The sequence below is a fragment of the Myotis yumanensis genome, unplaced genomic scaffold, assembly GCF_028538775.1.
Source record: "Myotis yumanensis isolate MYYU_CA2020_CCGP unplaced genomic scaffold, mMyoYum1.0.hap1 SCAF_3, whole genome shotgun sequence".
Lineage (NCBI taxonomy): Eukaryota > Metazoa > Chordata > Mammalia > Chiroptera > Vespertilionidae > Myotis > Myotis yumanensis.
Window position 1 is genome coordinate 158738849 of NW_027223754.1, and position 20670 is coordinate 158759518.

Consider the following 20670-nt stretch of genomic DNA (forward strand, 5'->3'; position numbering starts at 1 on the left):
GCCTTATAGGGACAGGCGCCTCCTCCTGTTACAATCCCACCCACCGGGCCCCAGCTCTCGGACACCTCCCGGGCTTCACACTCCATCCCAGAGCTCCCCCCACCTCTCCTCGTCCCCGATTCCTCCGCCCCTCCTTCCAGCCACGGTTCAGACGCCCGGGGCGCTCCGCCGGAACGGGCGACGTGCTGGGGGGATGCGCTCCATGAAGGCTCTGCAGAAGGCGCTGAGCAGGGCCGGCAGTCACTGCTGGAGGGGAGACTGGGGTCACCTGAGCCGGAGCCCCCTCCTGGGCGGGGGCGTCCGGCACCACCTCAGTGAGGCCGCGGCGCAGGGCAGGGAGACGCCGCACAGCCACCAGCCGCAGCACCAGGCTCAGTAAGGCTTGCGCGACGGGTAGGGCACCGGCTCCCGCTCACTAGCTCCCAAGTCCCGTTCCTCGGGAGCGCAGCTCGTCTTCTTCCCTCTCCTCTCTTCGCTCACTCGCCGGCGATGCCTTTTCCTTTAGATTTGGGGTTTTGGGTCCGCCGCGCTCGGGCAGTAAAATGCCGTCCGCCCGGGAGAGCGTTTGGTCAGGTCGGTCCTCGGGATGGTGCCTGTCCCAGGTGCGTACCTCGCCGGGAACCTGGATGCGCGGCGTGTTTCTCGGTGCACGTGTCTGAGTGCGGGGCTGTGTGCGCACCACCCAGCCGCATCCTCCCTCTCCTCCTCGCGGGTATCTTAGGGGGTGCGCGGGGACGCAACAGCCTCCCTACTGAGTCCTGCTGCACTGGGGTCTGTCGGTGTGGGGGGTCTGTCAGTGGGGGGGGCCTGTCAGTGTGGGGGTCTGTGTCTCGGCGCATTCTCGGCGTATAATGTGATGCGCGTGTATTATTGGTGCGCAAGTACGTTGGTGCGTGTGTTGTTTGCGTAAGTGTTGGGTGTGTGCATTGCCAGGGCTCCCTAATCTGTGAATAAGGGTGTTTTTCCAGTTGGTTGTTGAATGGGGAAAATCTTTATCATAGTGGCAGGATGGGAGGGGGGCATAAAACGCAGATTTCTGAAACTAGAGCCCATCAGATCTGCTATCTGTGCTTCCCTGGCTTACTGATGTAAAGGGCTCTCTCCCTCTCCCCTGGGGCTCTTATTGTGCCCTAACCCCCAATACCCAGGAACACTTGGTGGCTGAGCCTCTTTCCTCTGAGACACAGACAGAGGCAGGACAGGAAGTACTGCCCTCCCCAGAAGTGAATGTAGACACTGTCCAAGTCGCCCCTGCTCTATTATAGCAGGAGCAGGAAACGGACCATCTCCCCTGGCATTGACATCTACTGATGACTTTCAGAAAGATGTGCACACCGTAATTAAAGTAGCCAGACACATAGCACTACCTCACTGCCACTGGAATCCCTGCTCTGACCAATATGGTATTATTTATGTGTTTATTATTAATAATTATTATGCTGTACTTTTCCATCGGCCTCTTCTCAAGGAGACATGGAACATATCAACTTTAAAGAATAAGCCCTCTCTCTCCTGATCTACTCCCCCACTCAACTTTCCCCAAATAATTGCCCTGGGAGAAATGACGGTGGGATAGAGCCAACGCCTAACCTCCTTTACCCTCACACTTTCTGTGGGGTGGGGAGCAAGAGGTGTCCCTGGTCCCTGCCCCCTTTCCTTACCCAGTGAGTCAGGTGAATCAGGGTGTTTTTAGAAGGCTTGATCCCCCTGCCCAGGCTGCCTGTGCTCCCAGGGACTCTTGTTAATGGCCTTGGACTGATGCTCCCTTGGGCAGAAGGAGCTGAGAGCACTGAAGGGGGAGGGGTTCTTGTGTTGGGGGAAAAGGGGGAGTAAAGAGAAAATACCATTATTCAGGTTATTGTTTGTTTGTTTTTTAATATTTAGCTTTATTGTTTTTATTATAAAAGAAAAACAAGATAAATAGAACATCAAGAGAAAAATTAAGTTTCCAATTAATTTTGTGATATATATCCATATATATCCTATCCTATATAAGTATATATAAAATTTAACAAAAATAGGGCCTTGGCATTCATATTATTTAGTAACCTATCTTTTCCATTTAAACAGCTTTAAATATCATTGCATATGTGTATATATTGTTATTTTAATGGCTGCCATTTTGCCATTTTAAGATTCCATTGTATCAAGTATCATAATTTAACCAATTTTCAGTTTAGTTACTACATATTCTTGTGCACTTGTTCAATTATTTCTTAGAATAAATTGCTAGAAGAGTTTGCTCTCCAGAGATTGATATGTTGTATAATCTTCTAGAGTTATTTTTTGCATATATCAGCAGATACATGTTAATATTATTTTCCCTTTTTTATGCAAATGGTGTCATACTATATACATTGTTCTACATGTTGCTTTCCCCCCTCAACAGTATGTTGTAGATCAATCCATATCTAGGTCAAAGGGTGTGCAATTTTGTTTGTTTGGTTTGGTTTGTTTTGTTAGTCCTTACCTGAGGACATTCTTCCCATCATTTCTTTCAGAGAATAGAAGGGGGGGTAGGGGGGAGGGGGGAGAGAGAGAGAGAAAGAGGGAGAGAGAGAAAGACGTCTATGTGAGAGAGACACATGGACTGCATGAGCCCCAACTGACCAGGGGGCAGGGAGCAAACCCAAACCGACGTATGTGCCCTTGACGGGAATTGAACTCGAAATCCTTCAGTGCGCAAGCCGATGCTCGAACCACTGAGATACCGACCAGGGCAAGAGTGTGCAATTTATTTAAGGCTTGAGACACATTCAGTAAGATGGCATTATTTCCTGTCTTCCTTCAGCTTCGGGCAGAAAGACCTGCCCTCGAAGTGTTCCTGTGTATCTTCCTTCTTGAGCTATTCCTAAGATATCTTTTTCCTCCCTTCCTCTGTCACCACATGTATCCTCACTTCCCTATAGGCACTGTGTTTATTGTGACAATTGGATTTCCTCAGAAACAGGAAAACTTCCCCCTCTCTTAGTATTTCTCCTAGAACAAAACACATATACACATGCCTAGTCTATGCCAAGCTTCTTGATTTTTAATATTGTTTTATTTTTAATGCATTGTTTCAACAGAGAATATATTCATATTCGCATATATCCTATTCAATAGATAACATGCATATTCATATAGCTAACAATTCAAAATTTACAAAAAGATATATAGTGGGAAATATCCCTCCCACCCCTTTTGCCAGCACCTGCTTCATCTAGGGAGAGATAAATCAGTCTTCCAGAAATATTTTGTGCCTGAAAAAGCAAATATATATACTTTTCCCTTTTAAACATAAATAGTACCATACTAAAAATAATGTTTTATAGCTTGCTTCCTTTAGTTACTATTACATCATATTAAGTCAATATTTATGCATGCCCTCATTAATTTTTTTATTGATTTTAGAGAGGTAGGGGGAGAGAGAGAAAGACATCAATTTGTTGTTCCACTATTTACGCATTCACTGATTGATTCTTGTATGCGGCCTGAGCTGGGATCAAACCTGCAGCCATGGTGTATCAGAACAACTGAGCTACCTGGCCAGGGCTCTTTGTTTTCTTTTTCTTTTTTTAACACTGCACAATAGTCCATGATATAAATACACTATAGTTCACCTATCCAGTTCCCTATTGATACACATGTAGGTTGTTTTAGTCTTACCTAACAGCAACAATGCAATGAATATGTTACTTTGTAGGTATGTGAGTACACCTACAGGATAAATGCTGGATAAATTGTTGGGTCAGAGGGTTTTTAAGGGTCTTAATCTCAAATTGCTGTCATATTTGGAATGATCTGATAAAATAATTCCTCTAAATCTGTTAACATATTAATAACATTTCTTGAAGACCAAGAAATCTTCAGTACCTGGAATCTTAAGTGTTATAAGCCAGCTAGAGAGATAATTTGGGGAACAGAGAACTTCCTACAAGTGTAACTAGGTATTCTTTTTGAAGACCCACTGTGTGCTAGGGACTTTGCTCAATGCTAGGAAAACAAAAATATGTAAAACACAAAGACCTAACAGTGGAACAAGAGAAATTCTTCTGTCAATAAGATGATGTGTTGTGTCATACCAACAGTATAGCGGCATCTGGAGGTTGGGGAAGCCTTTAAAGAGTTAGTAACATTTGATTTGGACCTTGAAGGATGAGCAGGACTGTACAACATGAAGGATAAAGAGATTATTCCATGCAGAAGTTTTAGCATAAGCAAAGGCCAGGAAGCCTGACAATACCTGGCCCATTTGGGAGCCACCTAGCATAATCAGAGTGTGGGGGCACAGTGAAGAATAGGAAAGGAATGTTGGCAGGTTCTCAAGAGCCTTCAATGCTATACCAAGGAATAATACCAAGAAGTAATAACTTATTTTGTAGGCAATAGGGAGCTATCAAAGGTTTTCCGTAGTGAAATGACATTTGCGTTTTAGAAAGATGACCATGCATTGTGGAAGGTGGGTTGGAAGGCAAGAAGAGAGTATAGTACCGTTAGGAGTTGGTGATAAGGAAGCATGATTTACCGAGCCTCTGCTTCGTGAAGACAGTTTTTGGAATTTATGGGATGTTATTTTAATGAAGCCTCACATCACCCATGTAAAGCAGACATTACTACCCTTATTTTATAGATGAGGAAGCTAGTTCAGCAGTATTAAATAACCTTACTATCTATATTAAAATCACACAACTATTAAGGTGCAAACTCTGGTTCTTTCTACTATACCATGCTGGCACAAGGGAAGAGAAGAAAAGAGGGTCGATTTGAGACATTATGGAGGTAAATTCATCCAACATTGTTTACCAACTGAACATGGACGGAATTATCCAAATGGTTGCATGTTCCCAGCTTGGCAACTGGAGGAGTGGTAACACTATGAACCCAGATGGAAACACAAGAAGAGGATCAAAGGGAAGGAGGTGAAATTACATCAGGTTTGGACATGTTAAGTGTGTGGTACCTGTGGAACATCTAGTAATGGAAATGTCTAGAAGGCAGCTAGAAATAAAAGTCTAAAGGCCAGGGACAACAACAACAACAACAAAAAGCTTGTGAATAAAATTTAAGACTTCTCAGGACAGATGTGAAAGTTGACATTATGGGGATAGATCAGATAGCTCAGGGAGGAGGCCTAGAATGAAGATACCTACTACTTATAAGCCCATGTTCCAGGAGGAGCAAGGATCAGTTCTCAGTTTCCTGCTCTCCTCCCCTGTCTCTGCCCCCAAACAGTGATGCGTCAGAGAGTGGCATGCTGTCTCGCTTGGGTGATCTGCTCTTCTACACTATTGCTGAGGGACAGGAACGAATCCCCATCCACAAGTTCACTACTGTAAGTTTCTCTACCTGCTCAGAACCCTAATCCCTTGGGATCTCTTACTGATTTTAGAGAAAGGGAACGAGAGAAACATTGATTTTGTTGTTTCACTTATTTAAACATTCATTGGTTGATTCTTGTACGTGCCCTGATCGGGAATCCAACCCACAACCTTGGCATATGGGGACGATGCTCTAACCAACTGAATTATCTGGCCAAGGCCCTTGGGATCTCTCGAAAGTGAGGAAAACAGGGTAGGACAAGTACAGGGCAGCTAATAATGGGTTGCTTCATGAGGATGAAGAATAGTAGATGCCTAGGCTGATGAGACAATCCCATCCCTGCCCCAGGATGGGAAGATTAACTCCTCTGACTCAGCCCATCTTCTTGGTTTGGGACTTTGATCCAAGGGGTTCAGAAACCAGCTGCCTTGGTGAAAAAGGGTAGGAAACCCCCATTAGCCTTCAAAGCTGTTATGTTTCTTCTTAGTTTGCAAACCCATTTGTTACACCGAATGTAGTAGTTGGGGTTAAGCTAATTGTTGTCCATTGGGAAAGATTTTTAGGATTGTATTACTGGCCTTGTGGCTGATCTTATTTTTTTTTTTTTTTTTTTTTTCAATAATAATTTTTATTTCTTAAAGTATTACAAAGAGTATTACATATGCCTCCTTTTTCTCCCCCATGACATTCCCCCGGCCCCTCCCCCCCCGCCCCTCCCCCGTGTCTTGTGTCCATTGGTTAATCTTATATGCATGCATATAAGTCCTTCAGTTGGTCTCTTAATCCCCCCCCAACCCTCCCCAGGCTCCCCATTGTAGTTTAACATTCTGTTCAATGTTGCTCTGCTTCTGTATCTACCCCTGTTCATCAGTCCATACTGGTCCCCTTTATTTGTCCCAACCTCACTGGAGTAGTCTCAACCTCACCAGGGCCGTCTGAGCCTCACCAGGGCCGTTTCAACCTCACCTGGGTCGTCCCTACCTCACAGGGGTGGCTGATCTTATTAGCTTCTTCTTTACCCTAAAGGCACTGAAGGCTACTGGACTGCAGACGTCAGATCCCCGGCTCCGGGACTGCATGAGCCAGATGCGCCGCATGGTTCGAGAGTCCAGCAGTGGCGGCCTCTTGGACCGAGATCTCTTCCAAAAGTGAGGGCCCCAGAAACAAGAGCACCACTCTCAATTGTTCTTGGACATAGATGATAACAGCAGGGAGGGATCTTAGGGATTGGATAGTTCAGCCCCTCATTTTATTTTATTATTACACAAGTTACACATGAGTACGCACATACTAGTATAAGAGTTCAAACAATATAGAAATACATTTTCTTCTTTCCCTGTCTCCCCAATCTCAGTTCCATTTCCCAGAAGTAAACATTATTAACAGATTAGTATCTTTTAGATAATGTCCTATGCATTTACATACATATAAGAATATATGTAAATATGCTTATTTAGGATTTTTAAAACATAAAGATGACCTACTATGCATATTATTCAAGTATTTATTTTTCTTGGGCTATCTTTCCACATTATTCCAGCCCCTCATTTTAGAGGCAAAGAAACTCAAGACCCAGAAAGACAATGTGATGTGCCAAAGGTCACACAGTATTGGTCCCAAACCTGATGACCACTCACACCTTTATTCCAAATTTCCACGGCTCCAGAGTGAGTCACAGCTGCATCTCTCCAGCTCCCTAACCCACTCACGTCTGGAATCCAGGTGTGTGAGCAGCAACATTGTGCTCCTGACCCAGGCATTCCGAAAGAAGTTTGTCATTCCTGATTTTGAGGAGTTCACGGGCCATGTGGATCGCATCTTTGAGGATGCCGGAGAGTTCACTGGAGGCAAAGTGAGGGCCCGGGGACTAGGGGAGGGGCAAGGGCTCTGGGCCAGATATACCTTGCTTCTCTGAGATTTCCTGGGGCTGGGAATCCAGTGGATGAGGGGTGAGAAGCAGAACCTCTAAAAATGGAGACAAGGACTTTGTGTATTTCTATACATGCAATTTCTAAAGCAAGTGAGGGGATTTGAAGTTTTTATGGGGACATTTGGCATAAGGACTCAATAGAACTTTGAAAGAGACTTATAGGATAATTGAGCCTAAGAACCAAAAAGGGAAGCTGATCCCAGAATATTCTTCTTTTTACTTTTCATGGACTTTACTGCCTTCTCTATAGGAGTGAAGCTACAGAAAGAGAAGGTCTTCTAGGACTAAGTCTTGGGTGTCTGAAAACAACAGGCAGGAGAGAACTCTGTTGCCCTAGAGAAAACAGAATTTTAGCCTTTATCTAAAAGATTCTCCTGACCCTGAACCTCAGCAGCTCTATTCCCCTTCTTCACATCCCTATCTCCATTCTGTCCATTTTCTCTACCCACTCATGACCAGGTGGCAGCCTACATCCCTCAGCTGGCCAAGTCAAATCCAGACCTGTGGGGCGTCTCCCTGTGTACTGTGGATGGTCAGCGGTGAGATGCTGGGTGAGAGAGGGGAAGCAGGGCCCGGGTGCAGAACATAGGCCGACCTCTCATGGCAGCTGTCTACCTCCAGGCACTCCGTGGGCCACACAAAGATCCCCTTCTGCCTGCAATCCTGCGTCAAGCCCCTCACCTATGCCATCTCTGTAAGCACCCTAGGCACTGACTACGTGCACACGTTTGTGGGCAAGGAGCCCAGTGGCCTGCGCTACAACAAGCTCTCCCTCAACGAGGAAGGTGAGCATTGCCAGGGCTCAGACCAGACTCATAAATGCTCCCCTCAAATCCCCACCTCACCCTCTTTTGTTTATTTCTCTGCCCTTCCTGATTAGCTCTGTCATTCCATCCTCCCCAGCAAAGAAATCTTTCTAGTCTAGCCTGCAGAGCGGGCAGACTGTAAACAAGGTTTTTTCTCAGTGGCTGATAAGACACTGGGTGGTTTGTATTTCCTCAGGAATCCCCCATAACCCCATGGTCAATGCTGGCGCCATTGTTGTGAGCTCCCTGATCAAGGTCAGTGCCACCCTAGCCTTCTCTAAACCCCCTGTTCCTATATCCCTCATATCTGTCCAGCTCTCCAGGGAGACTAGTGGGGCTTTGATTCCTTTGAGGATCCCCAGGAGGCAGTGAGGGCACATATGAGGATGTCAGTAAAAGGCACTCTACCCCTGCCCCCACGCACGAGTCAGGAACCCAGAGCTTCCTGGCCCTTAGAGAAGTGAGCAGGTCCTGACCCCTGCCTAGGACCAAGGGCCAAATGCCAGACACAGGGGGAGGACAACACTATTAGGTGCTGATTGGCCACTTCTGGGTGAGGGACACACAGAAGGAAGGGTGAATGGCCAGGCCAGGGTAGCTATTCACGTCACCTGGAACTATGAGTTGGCCTTGAGCAAAGGTGTCAGGCTGGCTTGTCAGCTGTAGGTCTCCCAGGGCTTGAGTAACAACATGAGAGTAATGTGGGCAGCAATGCTCTGGAGCCAATCACAGTTCCTCCTGGGGAAGGTGGTGTTAGGAGCCCTTCCTCCAGGGACTTAGGCGTCAGAGTTCCTGTGATGTTGACACTGTAGTTGACATGTGCGGGAAGTAATGAGGGTGGGAGGAGACCAGGCTCCCTCGAGAGCTGGGCAGATGCTCTGGAACAGCTCTATCTACAGCTCTGTATCTGGGGCCTGCCTCATTCCATTCCCATCTAAGCAGACCCTATTGGACTTGATTTTCAGCTAAAATCTTTAGCTTTATTTCAATTATCAACATAATTGATAAACTTGAATATTATAATATATGCAACACACACCCTCATCCCATTCCTGTCACTCCAGTCTTGGAGATGGCTATGGGAGTCCGGGAAAGGATAGAGTGAGGATCCAGCGTGGGGTGTAAGGAATGGGGATGGAATCAGGAATAGGGGTGGGGTTTGGGGACAGGATTGGAACCAGGAAAATGAAAGTGGGAGTCTGTGATGAGGGGCAGAATTGAGAATGGAAGTGGGAGTGTGACTCCGGGATGAGTGAGGCTCGTAGATGGGGTGAGGTTATTTGTATTCATTACTTGATAATAAAATCTTAGCGATTTTTTAAAAAATATATTTTATTGATTTTTTACAGAGAGGAAGGGAGAGAGAGTTAGAAACATGGATGAGAGAGAAACATAGATCAGCTGCCTCCTGCACATCTCCTACTGGGGATGTGCCCGCAACATGCCCTTGACCGGAATCGAACCTGGGACCTTTCAGTCCGCAGGCCGACGCTCTATCCACTGAGCCAAACGGGTTTCGGCCGATTTTGTTTTTAAGGTCACTAAATATACATGAATACTAAAAAGTCTTAGCTGTTTATTGGTGTGTTTTTTTAATAAAAAAGAAAAAAAAAGGTGATTGTAAAATGTAACACATTCCCAGAAGCAAACTAGGCTAACACTTTAACTGGGTCCTTCTGATCCTCCTGTCATCTTCCTAGGTTTGGAACACTGATATCTCTCTCTCTTTCTCTCTCTCTCTCTGCAGATGGACTGTAACAAAGCAGAGAAGTTTGATTTTGTAAGTTTCCTTGCTACTCAGCCCCTGGCTGCTTTTCTCCGTGGCATGTTGTCCTCTCCAGCTGCCCCAGTGCCTGGCTCTAACCCTTTGGTAGTGCACCAGCCCATACTAGAAGCCTTATTTCCAGAACTGTGGGGATCTGCTGGCCTCAGAGAAGAAAGGCACCTGAAGTTCTTGCTGGGAAAAAGACTGAGGAGTTCAGAGAGTTAGTAGGGTCCTCACTCATGTGGTGCCTCCCCTGCCTCTTTTTCTCTTCTAGGTGTTGCAATATCTGAACAAAATGGCTGGAAATGAATTCGTGGGTTTCAGCAATGCCACGTAAGCCCTTGTTCACAGGATTGGCTGAATACATTGTGTGTGTGTGTGTGTGTGTGTGTGTGTGGAAATGAGAGAGAGAGAGAGAGAATATGAGAGAATATATGAGTGAATATATGAGAATAGAACCATAGGAGGAAGAAATCCCAAGGGAACTTTGGCCTCCCAGCTTCCTCTGAGCCCCTTCATTGGCATTTATTTACTTTATAAAAGAACTTGCTCTATTTCTATTTAGTACTTAATGAGGGAGGTGATGTAAGGATTTCTTGCCAAGCCTCTCAAAGCCATGTTTTTCTAGACTAGATGACTAAACAATTTGGGGTGTTTTGTTTTTTACACTTTATAATAAAGCTCTGCCCGGTGCTTGCTGGGGTCCAGGAGTTTGGCAGTATTACTGAGAATTTATAAAGAGGTTGATTTAATTTAACATATGCAATGTAGTTCTGTATCTCTCAGGGAAGGTATTTTTTCCCCTTCTCCTCACACCCACCCCTCAAACATCAAGTACTAAATTGGGTGTTTGCTTCAGATTCCAGTCAGAGAAGGAAACGGGGGATCGGAATTATGCCATCGGTTATTATCTAAAGGAAAAGAAGGTAATTGGGAGAGCAAGTCCCTGGGAATTCTGTGGCTGGCGGAAGGGCAGTTCGGGCTGGGGACTTGGGCTGAGATCCTGGCCGTGTGAAAAGACTACTGATGGCCTGAAGAGGATGCTCTCCCCTCCCCTCTTCTTCCTTGCAGTGCTTCCCCAAGGGGGTGGACATGATGGCTGCCCTGGATCTCTACTTCCAGGTAAACACTGCCGCTCAACTCAGGTCAAGGGAACAGGACAGGCTGTACTTCTTGCTCTGACCCAAAGGGATGCTCCTCCGGAAACACCAGGGGAACTTGTAGAAAGATCAGGATGCCAAGAACGTTGCTCTGCAACCAAGAGTGTTCAGGTCCACACCACACCCTCACCTCTGCCTTGTCTCCATAGCTGTGCTCCGTGGAGGTAACCTGTGAATCAGGCAGTGTCATGGCAGCCACCCTGGCCAATGGTGGGATCTGCCCCATCACAGGAGAGAGCGTGCTGAGCGCCGAAGCTGTGCGCAACACCCTCAGCCTCATGCACTCCTGCGGCATGTATGACTTCTCAGGCCAGTTTGCCTTCCACGTAAGTGCTTCTGGCCCTTCCATCCATGTGCCACAAGCCCGTAGCCAGGCAGAGAGGACACTGAGTCTCTGAAGGTGGAGAGGTGGAAGCTTGTACCTGCCTCCCATTCACTAACTTCCAGCCAGGCAATTAGGCTGAGAATCCTTAGGGGTTTGCCAAAAACAAAGTCCCTCAAACACAAACACATGTTGTGACCAATCTTCTGTGGCCCTTCACATGGCTGGTGCTTCTCTAGACTTCAGGTTAGATGTCACCTCCAGGGAGAGGCTTTTCTGACCACTTTTAGCCTCGGGTGGTGCCCCTCCCATTTCTCTATCACATCTTCCTACTTCTTTTCTTCTGTGTTATCATAAGCTGTGATTATTTTTGTCTATTTGTCTACCTATTTACTGTCTATCTCCTATCATCAGAATGAGAGGTTTTGTCCTAGTTCTAGCATCCATCACAGAGTAGATACCCAATAAATATTTCCTTACTGAAGCCATGAATTTAAAGGGGGGTAGGGAAGGACAGGAGTAGGAAAAGCTAATTAACAAGCCAAAAGGTTGAGGTGGGTATGGCCTTGCCCACATAGTCATTTGGGATAAACTATTAACCCAGACTTGGGACACCTCTAGCTCATCCTCAGTTTCAATTTTGTCCCCAAGGTGGGTCTGCCAGCCAAGTCAGCTGTGTCAGGAGCCATCCTCCTGGTGGTACCCAATGTCATGGGACTGATGTGTCTCTCACCTCCACTGGACAAGCTGGGGAACAGTCACAGGGGCATCAGTTTCTGCCAGGTAAGTTACTTTGCACATAATACCCAATATTCTTGAATGAGTAACTAAAGCAATTTTTAGCTCCTACTAAGAGCAAGGAGTAAGTAAATAATCTCTCTGGCTTACAATTTTAGAAGTTGGTGTCTCTCTTCAATTTCCACAACTATGACAACCTGAGACACTGTGCTCGAAAGTTAGACCCGCGGCGTGAAGGGGGAGAAGTAAGGGTAAGGAAAACCCCAGGTGGAGTCTAAGAATATTTCAGAATACCCTTAGCTAAGCATCCAGGGAGGAGCGTCATGGGACGGAGCTGGGCATGGGTGGGCTCAAAGTCACAGTTAATCTCAAGTGGGTATGATCTGTTTTCCAGAACAAGACTGTGGTAAACCTGTTATTTGCTGCCTATAGTGGAGATGTCTCAGCTCTTCGAAGGTACCTCTGTGACCAAATAAACACAATAAAATACTCCTGGTCAGAGATCTCATAAGGAGTTATCATAGCAAAATAATTAAGTGCTTCAGCTTTAGAGTCAGATACATTGGACACACAGTGCACTTAAATGAAAATTTTTTCAAAGTACAGTGCCTACTATGTGAAAAGACCTTAATGAATGGTAGCCACTGCTAGGATTAACCTGGGTGTTAAGAGCTGAGGTGGTAGGTAAGGACCCTGCCTTCAGTGGATTACAACATCGGCAAATATGTACTGGGTAGCTATCACAGATAAGCAGTGATGTTTCTGGAACCATCACACTCCCATTTCTCTGACGTGGGAGTAACAGTCTCATCTGGGTAGGGAACACATTGTGCGAGGCCTACGATTTTGGCATAAGCTCTGGGACCTATCCAGTCTGACCCCACTTCAGAAAAGACATGAGTGATTCTAAGCTGATATGAGTTACTCCAGCTGCTTTCCACTACCCTCAGGTTTGCCTTGTCAGCCATGGACATGGAACAGAAAGACTATGACTCCCGCACAGCCCTGCATGTTGCTGCAGCTGAAGGTATCTAAAGGTTAAATAAGAGGTTAAATAAGTAGATCGGAAGACCCTTTTCTATCAAGAGTACCCCCCACCCAATTGGGTGTGCCCTCAGGATGGTTTTGTCCAGACACCCTTCAGTTTGCAGGCCGTTATTGGGTACTGCAGGGAAGAGGCCTTTTCCCCTCCTTTATTGGTTCAGAACTCCAGCTGCCAAGGGTCTGCACCATTGTTGTCACCTAAAGGTTCAGGATCTGTACCCTCTCATTTTCCTTCTGCCCATATTCGTAGGACACATAGAAGTTGTTAAATTTCTGATTGAGGCTTGCAAAGTGAATCCTTTTGTCAAGGACAGGTGAGTAGGATTAAGCTAAAAGGGGGTATGGGTAGCCACCACTGTTATGTATAGACCCAGGGCACTCTCTCTGTCTTCTCTGTTCCTCGCAGGTGGGGCAACATTCCCCTGGACGATGCTGTGCAGTTCAATCACCTGGAGGTAGTGAAACTGCTTCAAGATTACCAGGACTCCTACACACCATATGAGAACCAGGCTGAAGTAGCAGCTGAGGCTCTGTCTAAAGAGAACTTAGAGAGCATGGTGTGAGCATGGAGCACACATGGTCCCTGCTCAAGAAAAAGCACGAACTGGCCACACATTTAACCCATAACCACCAAACATGCTATGGAGAGCTGCACTCCTTCAGTGCAGACCAAGACAGGCCAGTGCTTTCTGTGAGAGGCAAAATACCCCATTTCCCTTGGCAGAGTATAGAGAAGTGCCTAGGTGGATACCTGCAGTAGAGCTATCCACGGAGACTGTGGGCTTCTTCAAGGTATAGCCTAATTGCCTAGCCCACTCAAAATCTTTCCAGGTCTTCATCCAGGTCTCCTCTTCCTCTCCCTGAAGAAACCATCATGAGAGAGAAAGAGACACTTGGGTGAAGGGGTTCTAGCCACCATGCACATGTCTATATAGAGCTATGCACCTGGTTTTAGTTGTCTGGAGAGATCTGTCCCCCTTGGCAAGGAAACAGAAATTTTATAGACAGAGAAAGTATTTTGTGCTTAAATAAACTTTAATTACACAAATGATTATTTTTGCTAAACCCAGTCCTCTTTCTCCCCTGGAGGTATTCAGTTGCATCACCATCATAAAGACAGAATAAGATGGAGCCACAGGGTCAAACAGAAATAATGTATTTCACATAGATGCTCATCCCACCAGGTTTTCCTCAACCCCTAATACTGCTTTAGGTTAAGTGTATTCTGCTGCCAAGGTTGAGGTGGGAGGGTGAAGGTTTGGATCTGAGCAGGCCCCAAAAATGTGTAAGCCCTCAGGTCTCTCTCTTCCCTCTGGAAGTTCCAACTGTAGCAGAAATGAAGATTGAACTTCTCAAGAATAAAGTTTCCAGCACGAATGCCCTTGACATCCCCCAAGTGTCTCTTTCCCTTTGGTAGTGGTTGTAACTGGCCTGTGAGTACAAGGGATTGTCCAGGTGTCGGAGGTATGCAGGTTAAGGCAGGTGGACTCATGGTGAGGATAGCTGCAGTTGTGAGGGGCTGAGAGTCCAGCTTTGAGGTACTGAGGAAGGAGGGCTCTGTTCTCCCTCTGACAGACAGTAAAGCATTTCCCGAGGGAGCCGGAGCCCAGACTCCGTATGTGCTTTAGAGAAAGGGCCAAGTCACTGAACCGCTCCTCCAGCCAGAGGTAGGAGGGATTCCCTGTGGAGAGACGCAGTAGAACACCAAGAACAAACAGAAGTTAACATGGGTAAAGGGAGAGAAAGGTACCATAGTGATGAATACATCCAAACAAAGCTGAAAGGTAAGACCCCAGGACTGAATACAGTCTGAGAAGGGCCTGGGCACAGGAAGACGGAGGGACCCAAGGAAGTGAGTCCAGGAAAAGACACTCGTGGTAGCCTAGGAAAACTGGCAGTAGCCTAGCTTCCGCAGGTGGGGGAGAGGGAAATGACTAAGACGCTGCACAGAGCACCTGAACGGTGGGAGCTAGAGGTTGCTGGAGGCAACGATAAAAGGCTTCAGACACTCTCAGGAGGACGCTGGCCAAGTGTGTGATTGGGAGGAACTCCAGTGATGGATGTACTAGAGGCCCTTGGGCACCTCAAGCCCTGAATGGGTCAGCAATTCTCCATCCCAAAGGGCAAAGGCAGGTACCACTGGACCCCGGAAATCTGTCCGTAGCGTGTGGACCACAGCCACCCGGCTCACATCCACCAAGCTCAGCTTCTGGGCCTCATACTCCAGCAGCAGCCCCACCTTCTCTGGATGCCCGATGCCCTCAATGGGGGCTTTCTCGTTGGCCAACATGGTGTGCCACTTGCGCTGGGCATAGGCGAACACCCAGGAACGGACGTCCACTCCGATGCAGCTGTCCCGAGAAATGTCCACATCGGCCACCCCGACCCGGAACTGCTGGGAGCGCTTCACCGTCACCTCCCAGTAGTGCCTGCCGCCGGTGACCGCGGTGTCTGCCAGCACCACCGCCCACTCCCGGAAGCGCTCCGCGTTCAGGGCCAACTGGGTGGGCTCCAACCCCACCATGCCGTACTTGACACCTGTGTCCCCTTTGAAGAGTGCCAGGCTGCTGTGGGCGGTTTTCTCTTCCAGTTTGAAACTGACGCCTGCGGGCAGAGCAAAGACACTGGGTGACGGCAGGGGCTCCCGCCCTGGGACTAGAGCTAGAGACACAGAGACGCTCTGAGGCAGGCCGGCATGGGGTCACGGAGAGGCAGGGAAGTCAGCATGCGAGCGGGCCGGGGAGCGGGGTGCTTTACATAGGCAGCCCCCGGAGCCAAAAAGCTCGGGCCGGCAAAGCCCTAGGTTTTCAAGAACCCAGACAGTGTCCTAGGTTCGGAATCGCAACACCAACGCAGGTGGGGCGTGGACAAGCTCTGGGAGTAAGAGACGGAAACCGTTTTGAGGTAAAAGAGAGTAAAAGGAGGTAGCCCTACCTCTGCGGGCTTCTGCGGCAGCAGCCCCCAATCGTTTGGCTGCCCAGCGGCAGAGGCAAGGCGAACGTGCAAAGGGCAGCGCCATCTTGCGCCCCGGAAGAACAAGGTACAACTGCCGACCTGGGCCCCTCCTTCGGCCCGCCTGCTTCCGCTCGCACTCGGGGCGCGAGAAGCTGTCGCGCAGGGTGATGACGTAAGAGAGCCAGCGCCCGGGAGGGAGCCGCCATTTTAGTGAGCCAGCGGCGGTGGATACAGTTTATGAGTTTTTTCTGTGGGAGGGAGTGCTGCTCACGTTTTAACTGACTAGGACGTTTAGAGAGATGATGTAGCAAGATGGTTACAAGTGACTGTAGCATTAAACAGTAACTGGATTCGAACCCGGCTCCGCTCTAAGGCTTTAGACAAAGCACTTCTCCGAGCTCTAGTGTTCTCACTTTTTTAATAAAAATATCCAGCCAACAGAGCCAGCGCTGGCCCACGGCCCGGGCGCCATGAGCGGCCTCTACGGGCGCGCCGCGCTGAGGGAGCTGTTGTGCGGCCCGCGGGCCCGGGGCCCCGGCCTGCTCGTGCGCCCCAGCTCCGGGGAGCCCTCCTGGGCCCGGGAGCGGACCCTGGTGACGGTGAAGCCGGACGGGGTGCGGCGACGGCTGGTGGGCGAGGTGATCCGGCGCTTTGAGAGGCGGGGCTTCCGGCTGGTGGGGATGAAGATGCTCCAGGCGCCGGAGAGCGTGCTGGCCCAGCACTACGAGCGCCATCGCGAGGAGCCCTTCTACGCGGCCCTCCTCGGCCACATGCGCTCGGGCCCCGTGGTGGCCATGGTCTGGGAAGGCCCCAGCGTGGTCCGCGCCTCCAGGGCCATGGTCGGGCTCACCGACGCGGCCGAGGCCGCCCCCGGCACCATCCGAGGAGACTTCAGCCTCCACATCCGAAGGAACGTCGTCCACGCCAGCGACTCGGTGGAGGGGGCCCGGAGGGAGATCCAGCTGTGGTTCCGGAGCAGCGAGCTGGTGGACTGGGCGGACGAGGGCCACCGCGGCAGCCCCGACCCGGCCTGAGCCGCGGCTGCCCCGCCTCCGGCCGGACCGCGACCTCCGTCCGCGAGGACTCGCGCCCACCCTGCCCTGCCCGCCGCCCCACTCCGCCTCCCCGGACCCCTCCTGCTCGGCCCAGAGCAGGTGGGCCAACCTTGTGTGCCCTTTGGTACCTAAACCACCGAGAGCTGGGACCGCATCCTTTCCGAGCCCACAGGCCAGACCGATGCTGGAGTCTCCCCCAAAGTGGGTGGTTTAAGCCCCCCCAAGGGGAGGCAGTAGACCTCACTGTGCTGTGCAACAACAGCAAAGCATCTGGCCAACAGACCTGAGGAAAATTAAATGAGAGAACAGCAGCCCGTGGGTACTCGGCAGTTGTTTTAATTAATATTAAAACACATAAATACTGCAAATGTTGGTTTTGTATTTTCAGAGTTGGGAATGGAGGGTTTAACTCAATATTTGTTTTTCCCAACTTAACCAGAAACATCACTATTTTGTTTGTTTTTTGTTAATCCTCACCCGAGGATATTTTTTCCATTGATTTTTTTAGAGAGTGGAAGGGAAGCAGGGAGGGGAGAGAGAGAAACACATGGATTGGTTGCCTCTCGGCCTGCAACCCAGGCCCGTGCCCTTGTTGGGGAATTGTGGAGACCGCCGAGTCACACCAGCCAGTGTGGGGCTTCCTGTCTGCTTTAATGCAGTGTCCACACTGCAGTCAGAGTGATATTTTTTCTGTATGTCTTATTGATTTCAGAAAGAGAAAGGGAGGAGAGAAAGATCAATGATGAGAGAGAATCATTGATCGGCTGCCTCCTGCACGCCCCCTACTGGTGATTGAGCCCTTAACCCAGGCATGTGCCCCTGACCAAAATCGAACCCGGGACCTTTCAGTCCTCAGGCTGATGCTCTATCCACTGAGCCAAACCAACCAGGGCCAGAGCGATACGTCTAAGTCACAAATTTGATCGTACCACTCCCCTTCTTAAATCTTTTAATGTGCCTGCATCAAACTCCCTTGCAAACGCCATGGTCATAAGGCTTTACATGATATTACTGCTGCCTACGTTCATTTTTTTTCCTCACAAAACACAGTCCCTCTTTCAAAGGTCTGCAGCAGGCCTGTCAAACTCGCGGCCTGCGGGTTGCATGCCTCGTTTATTTGGCCCTTGTTAGCCTGGTCTACACTCAGTCTAGAGCAGCGGTTCTCAACCTGTGGGTCGCGACCCCTTTGGCGGTCGAACGACCCTTTCACAGGGGTCGCCTAAGACCATCCTGCATATCAGATATTTACATTACGATTCATAACAGTAGCAACATTACAGTTATGAAGTAGCAACGAAAATAATTTTATGGTTGGGTCACAACATGAGGAACTGTATTTAAAGGGCCAGAAGGTTGAGAACCACTGGTCTAGTGGATAGATGAGAATATTGGCAGGGGCAATAGGATGCACTAAGGGCCATGATTGAAGTGATCATAGGATGCTCAGTAAGCAAAGGAGAAGCATCTGGTTTCTTGTATATGACGGAGTGTTGGGGAGAGACTTCCCAGAAGTCGTAGCGATAGCTTTAAAGCAAAAGTGGTTAAGCAAGTGAAGGAACCCCAGCCTGCTGAAGATCTCAGCTAGTCTTCCCCAACATACATACTCTTGAGTGTCATCTATTCTGGTGGAGCCCCCTGTCAACTAGTGAGGGGCTTTCAAAAACTCTGCCCTATACTTCTTTCCTGAGTCCAGCCAGATCTATATACCCAACAGCCTATTGGACATTTCTACCTGGCTGTCCCCCAGTCACCTCAATCTTTTTTTCCCCCAATCTTATTGATTTTATCATTATGCATATTGATTTTAGAGAGCGAGGAAGGGAGGGGGGGGGGAACATTGAGGTGAGAGAGAACAATTGACTGCCTTTCCATACCTACCCAGCCCGGGGATCAAACCCACAACCTACGTATGTGTCCTGACCCAGAATCAAACCTGCCTCCTTCTGGTATACAGGACAATGCTCCAACCAACTGAGCCACACCAGCCAGGGCATCACCTCAATTTTAACATGTCTAAAGCTTATTTTATCTTCCTACACAAACTTCCTAGATTCCCTGACTCCGGGAACTACCACCCATGACCAGCCAGTTCCCCAGGTTAGAAACCTGGAAGTCCGAGACCTTTGTGCCCCTCTCACATGACTGATTGTCATTGAATCCCTGGAGTTCTGCATTGGCCTTCTAACTCGCCTCCCATTCTCCTCGATGCTGTCGAGAGAACATTTAAAGAAGCAGCTACCTAGCTCATGCATTAGACTGTGGATTCGTAAGAATAGGAATTAAGTCCTTTGTTCTCTGTGCCCCAGGGCCTCAGTATTCCCAGTAGTACAGATGAGTGTTCACTGTTTTTGAATGAATAAATAATGAATGAGTAGTATGAAGGGAGAAAATTTTGTACCCACATTCTTGGAGTAGAGTGGTTTCTTGGCTCCAGCAGGGGTCAGCCTGGCACGGCCTTTTCATCTGACTTAATATGTGAGAAGAGCGGTTTCTATTCCTTTTTTTAAAATATTTTTTTTATTGATTTCAGAGAGGAAGGGAGAGAGAGAGATACAAACATCAATGATGAGAATCATCGATTGGCTGCCTTCCGCACACCCCTTACTGGGGATCGAGCCTGCAGCCCCAGGCATGTGCTCTGACCGGAATCTAACTGCAACCTCCTGATTCATAGGTTGACGCTCAAGCACTGAGGAACACCGGCAGGACAAGGTTTCCATTTCTTTTAAGCCTAGAAGCAAATGGGTAGAGAATAAATTTCCTTCAGATAAATCCTCCTCTGTCAGTACTTTTTGCATTTTGGTAATAATGAGAGGAAAATTTCTGGATTATGTTCAGATCATGAGAGCTGAAGCAAATAGTTTCTTACCTGCCATCTCTTGCATTATTTCACTTTTACAGATGGACTATCCACCTAATAAACTCACCATCATTCAGATGATTTGCCTGCCTCGTTGCTAATGAACAAGTAATTAATTCTTAACATTTCCATGCATAATAATTAGGAAGTGATAAAAGTTTACTTGATGAACAAAGGGGAAAAGACATTTAAGGTATAGGGGACAGTTTAGGATAAAGCACTGGATTATGAAACAGAATGGAATGTTTGAGGAGCCACAGAAGCACAATATTGCCCAAGTCTCATGCTGGGGTGATAAGCAGTTGGAAAAGTTGAGGCTGGATTATGAAGAGTCATATATGCTGTGATGAGAATCTTTCAGCAATTCCACAAAGTAGCCAGAGGTGACCCAGGAAAATGATTCACTATTCACTTGACCCAGAACACCCCACAAAATTACGCAAATCAAGAGATGCAAATCTTCGTGTTCACTTTAAGGACACTCATGAATCTGCTCGGGCCATCAAGGGTATCCATATCTGAAAAGCCACCAAGTGCCACCAAGTATCTGAAGGATGTCACATTACAGAAGCGATGTGTGCTGTTTCGTTGTTACCATGGTAGAGTTGGTAAGTATACCTAGGCCAGGGGTGGGCAACCTTTTTGTGAGTGCGTGCCAAAACCAGCAAAATCTCTGACTCAAAATTCTTCTGGGTGCCAACCCTAGTTTTTTGAGAACATGTTATACCTACTTG

At 48.0% G+C, this 20670-nt stretch overlaps 2 protein-coding genes and 1 pseudogene across 7 annotated transcripts; 2 read left to right on the plus strand and 1 right to left on the minus strand.

Moving 5' to 3' along the window:
* Window positions 1-19: 19 nt before the first annotated feature.
* GLS2 (glutaminase 2) lies at window positions 20-14117 on the plus strand. Of its 6 annotated transcripts, none has more exons than XM_070409971.1 (18): window positions 20-375; window positions 5215-5314; window positions 6328-6449; window positions 7024-7153; window positions 7691-7770; window positions 7853-8016; window positions 8234-8292; window positions 9785-9817; window positions 10077-10135; window positions 10662-10728; window positions 10874-10924; window positions 11112-11288; window positions 11936-12067; window positions 12181-12273; window positions 12417-12478; window positions 12973-13049; window positions 13317-13380; window positions 13473-14117. In XM_070409971.1, the coding sequence occupies exons 1-18, from the start codon at window positions 194-196 to the stop codon at window positions 13627-13629; spliced, it is 1809 nt and encodes a 602-aa protein (XP_070266072.1). In that variant the 5' UTR covers window positions 20-193; the 3' UTR covers window positions 13630-14117. The 6 variants fall into 6 exon arrangements, with proteins under 6 accessions (XP_070266072.1, XP_070266074.1, XP_070266073.1 ...); XM_070409973.1 differs by lacking the exon at window positions 20-375 and adding an exon at window positions 377-393; XM_070409972.1 differs by lacking the exon at window positions 20-375 and adding an exon at window positions 405-602.
* Window positions 13228-16184, minus strand: SPRYD4 (SPRY domain containing 4). Its single transcript, XM_070409977.1, has 2 exons — window positions 16001-16184; window positions 13228-15670 (listed from the first exon to the last, which is right to left on the minus strand). The coding sequence occupies exons 1-2, from the start codon at window positions 16083-16085 to the stop codon at window positions 15132-15134; spliced, it is 624 nt and encodes a 207-aa protein (XP_070266078.1). The 5' UTR covers window positions 16086-16184; the 3' UTR covers window positions 13228-15131.
* Window positions 16185-16204: 20 nt separating this feature from the next.
* On the plus strand, window positions 16205-17411 carry LOC139007021 (nucleoside diphosphate kinase, mitochondrial pseudogene; annotated as a pseudogene).
* Window positions 17412-20670: the final 3259 nt, after the last annotated feature.

Coding starts and splice junctions, on each gene's coding strand:
- GLS2 (XM_070409971.1), top strand. CDS start 194: ATGCGCTCCATGAAGGCTCTGCAGAAGGCGCTGAGCAGGGCCGGCAGT. Junction 7,771..7,852: donor TGTACTGTGGATGGTCAGCG/GTGAGATGCTGG, acceptor GTCTACCTCCAG/GCACTCCGTGGGCCACACAA. Junction 10,729..10,873: donor ATTATCTAAAGGAAAAGAAG/GTAATTGGGAGA, acceptor TCTTCCTTGCAG/TGCTTCCCCAAGGGGGTGGA.
- SPRYD4 (XM_070409977.1), bottom strand. CDS start 16,085: ATGGCGCTGCCCTTTGCACGTTCGCCTTGCCTCTGCCGCTGGGCAGCC. Junction 15,671..16,000: donor TGCCGCAGAAGCCCGCAGAG/GTAGGGCTACCT, acceptor CTCTGCCCGCAG/GCGTCAGTTTCAAACTGGAA.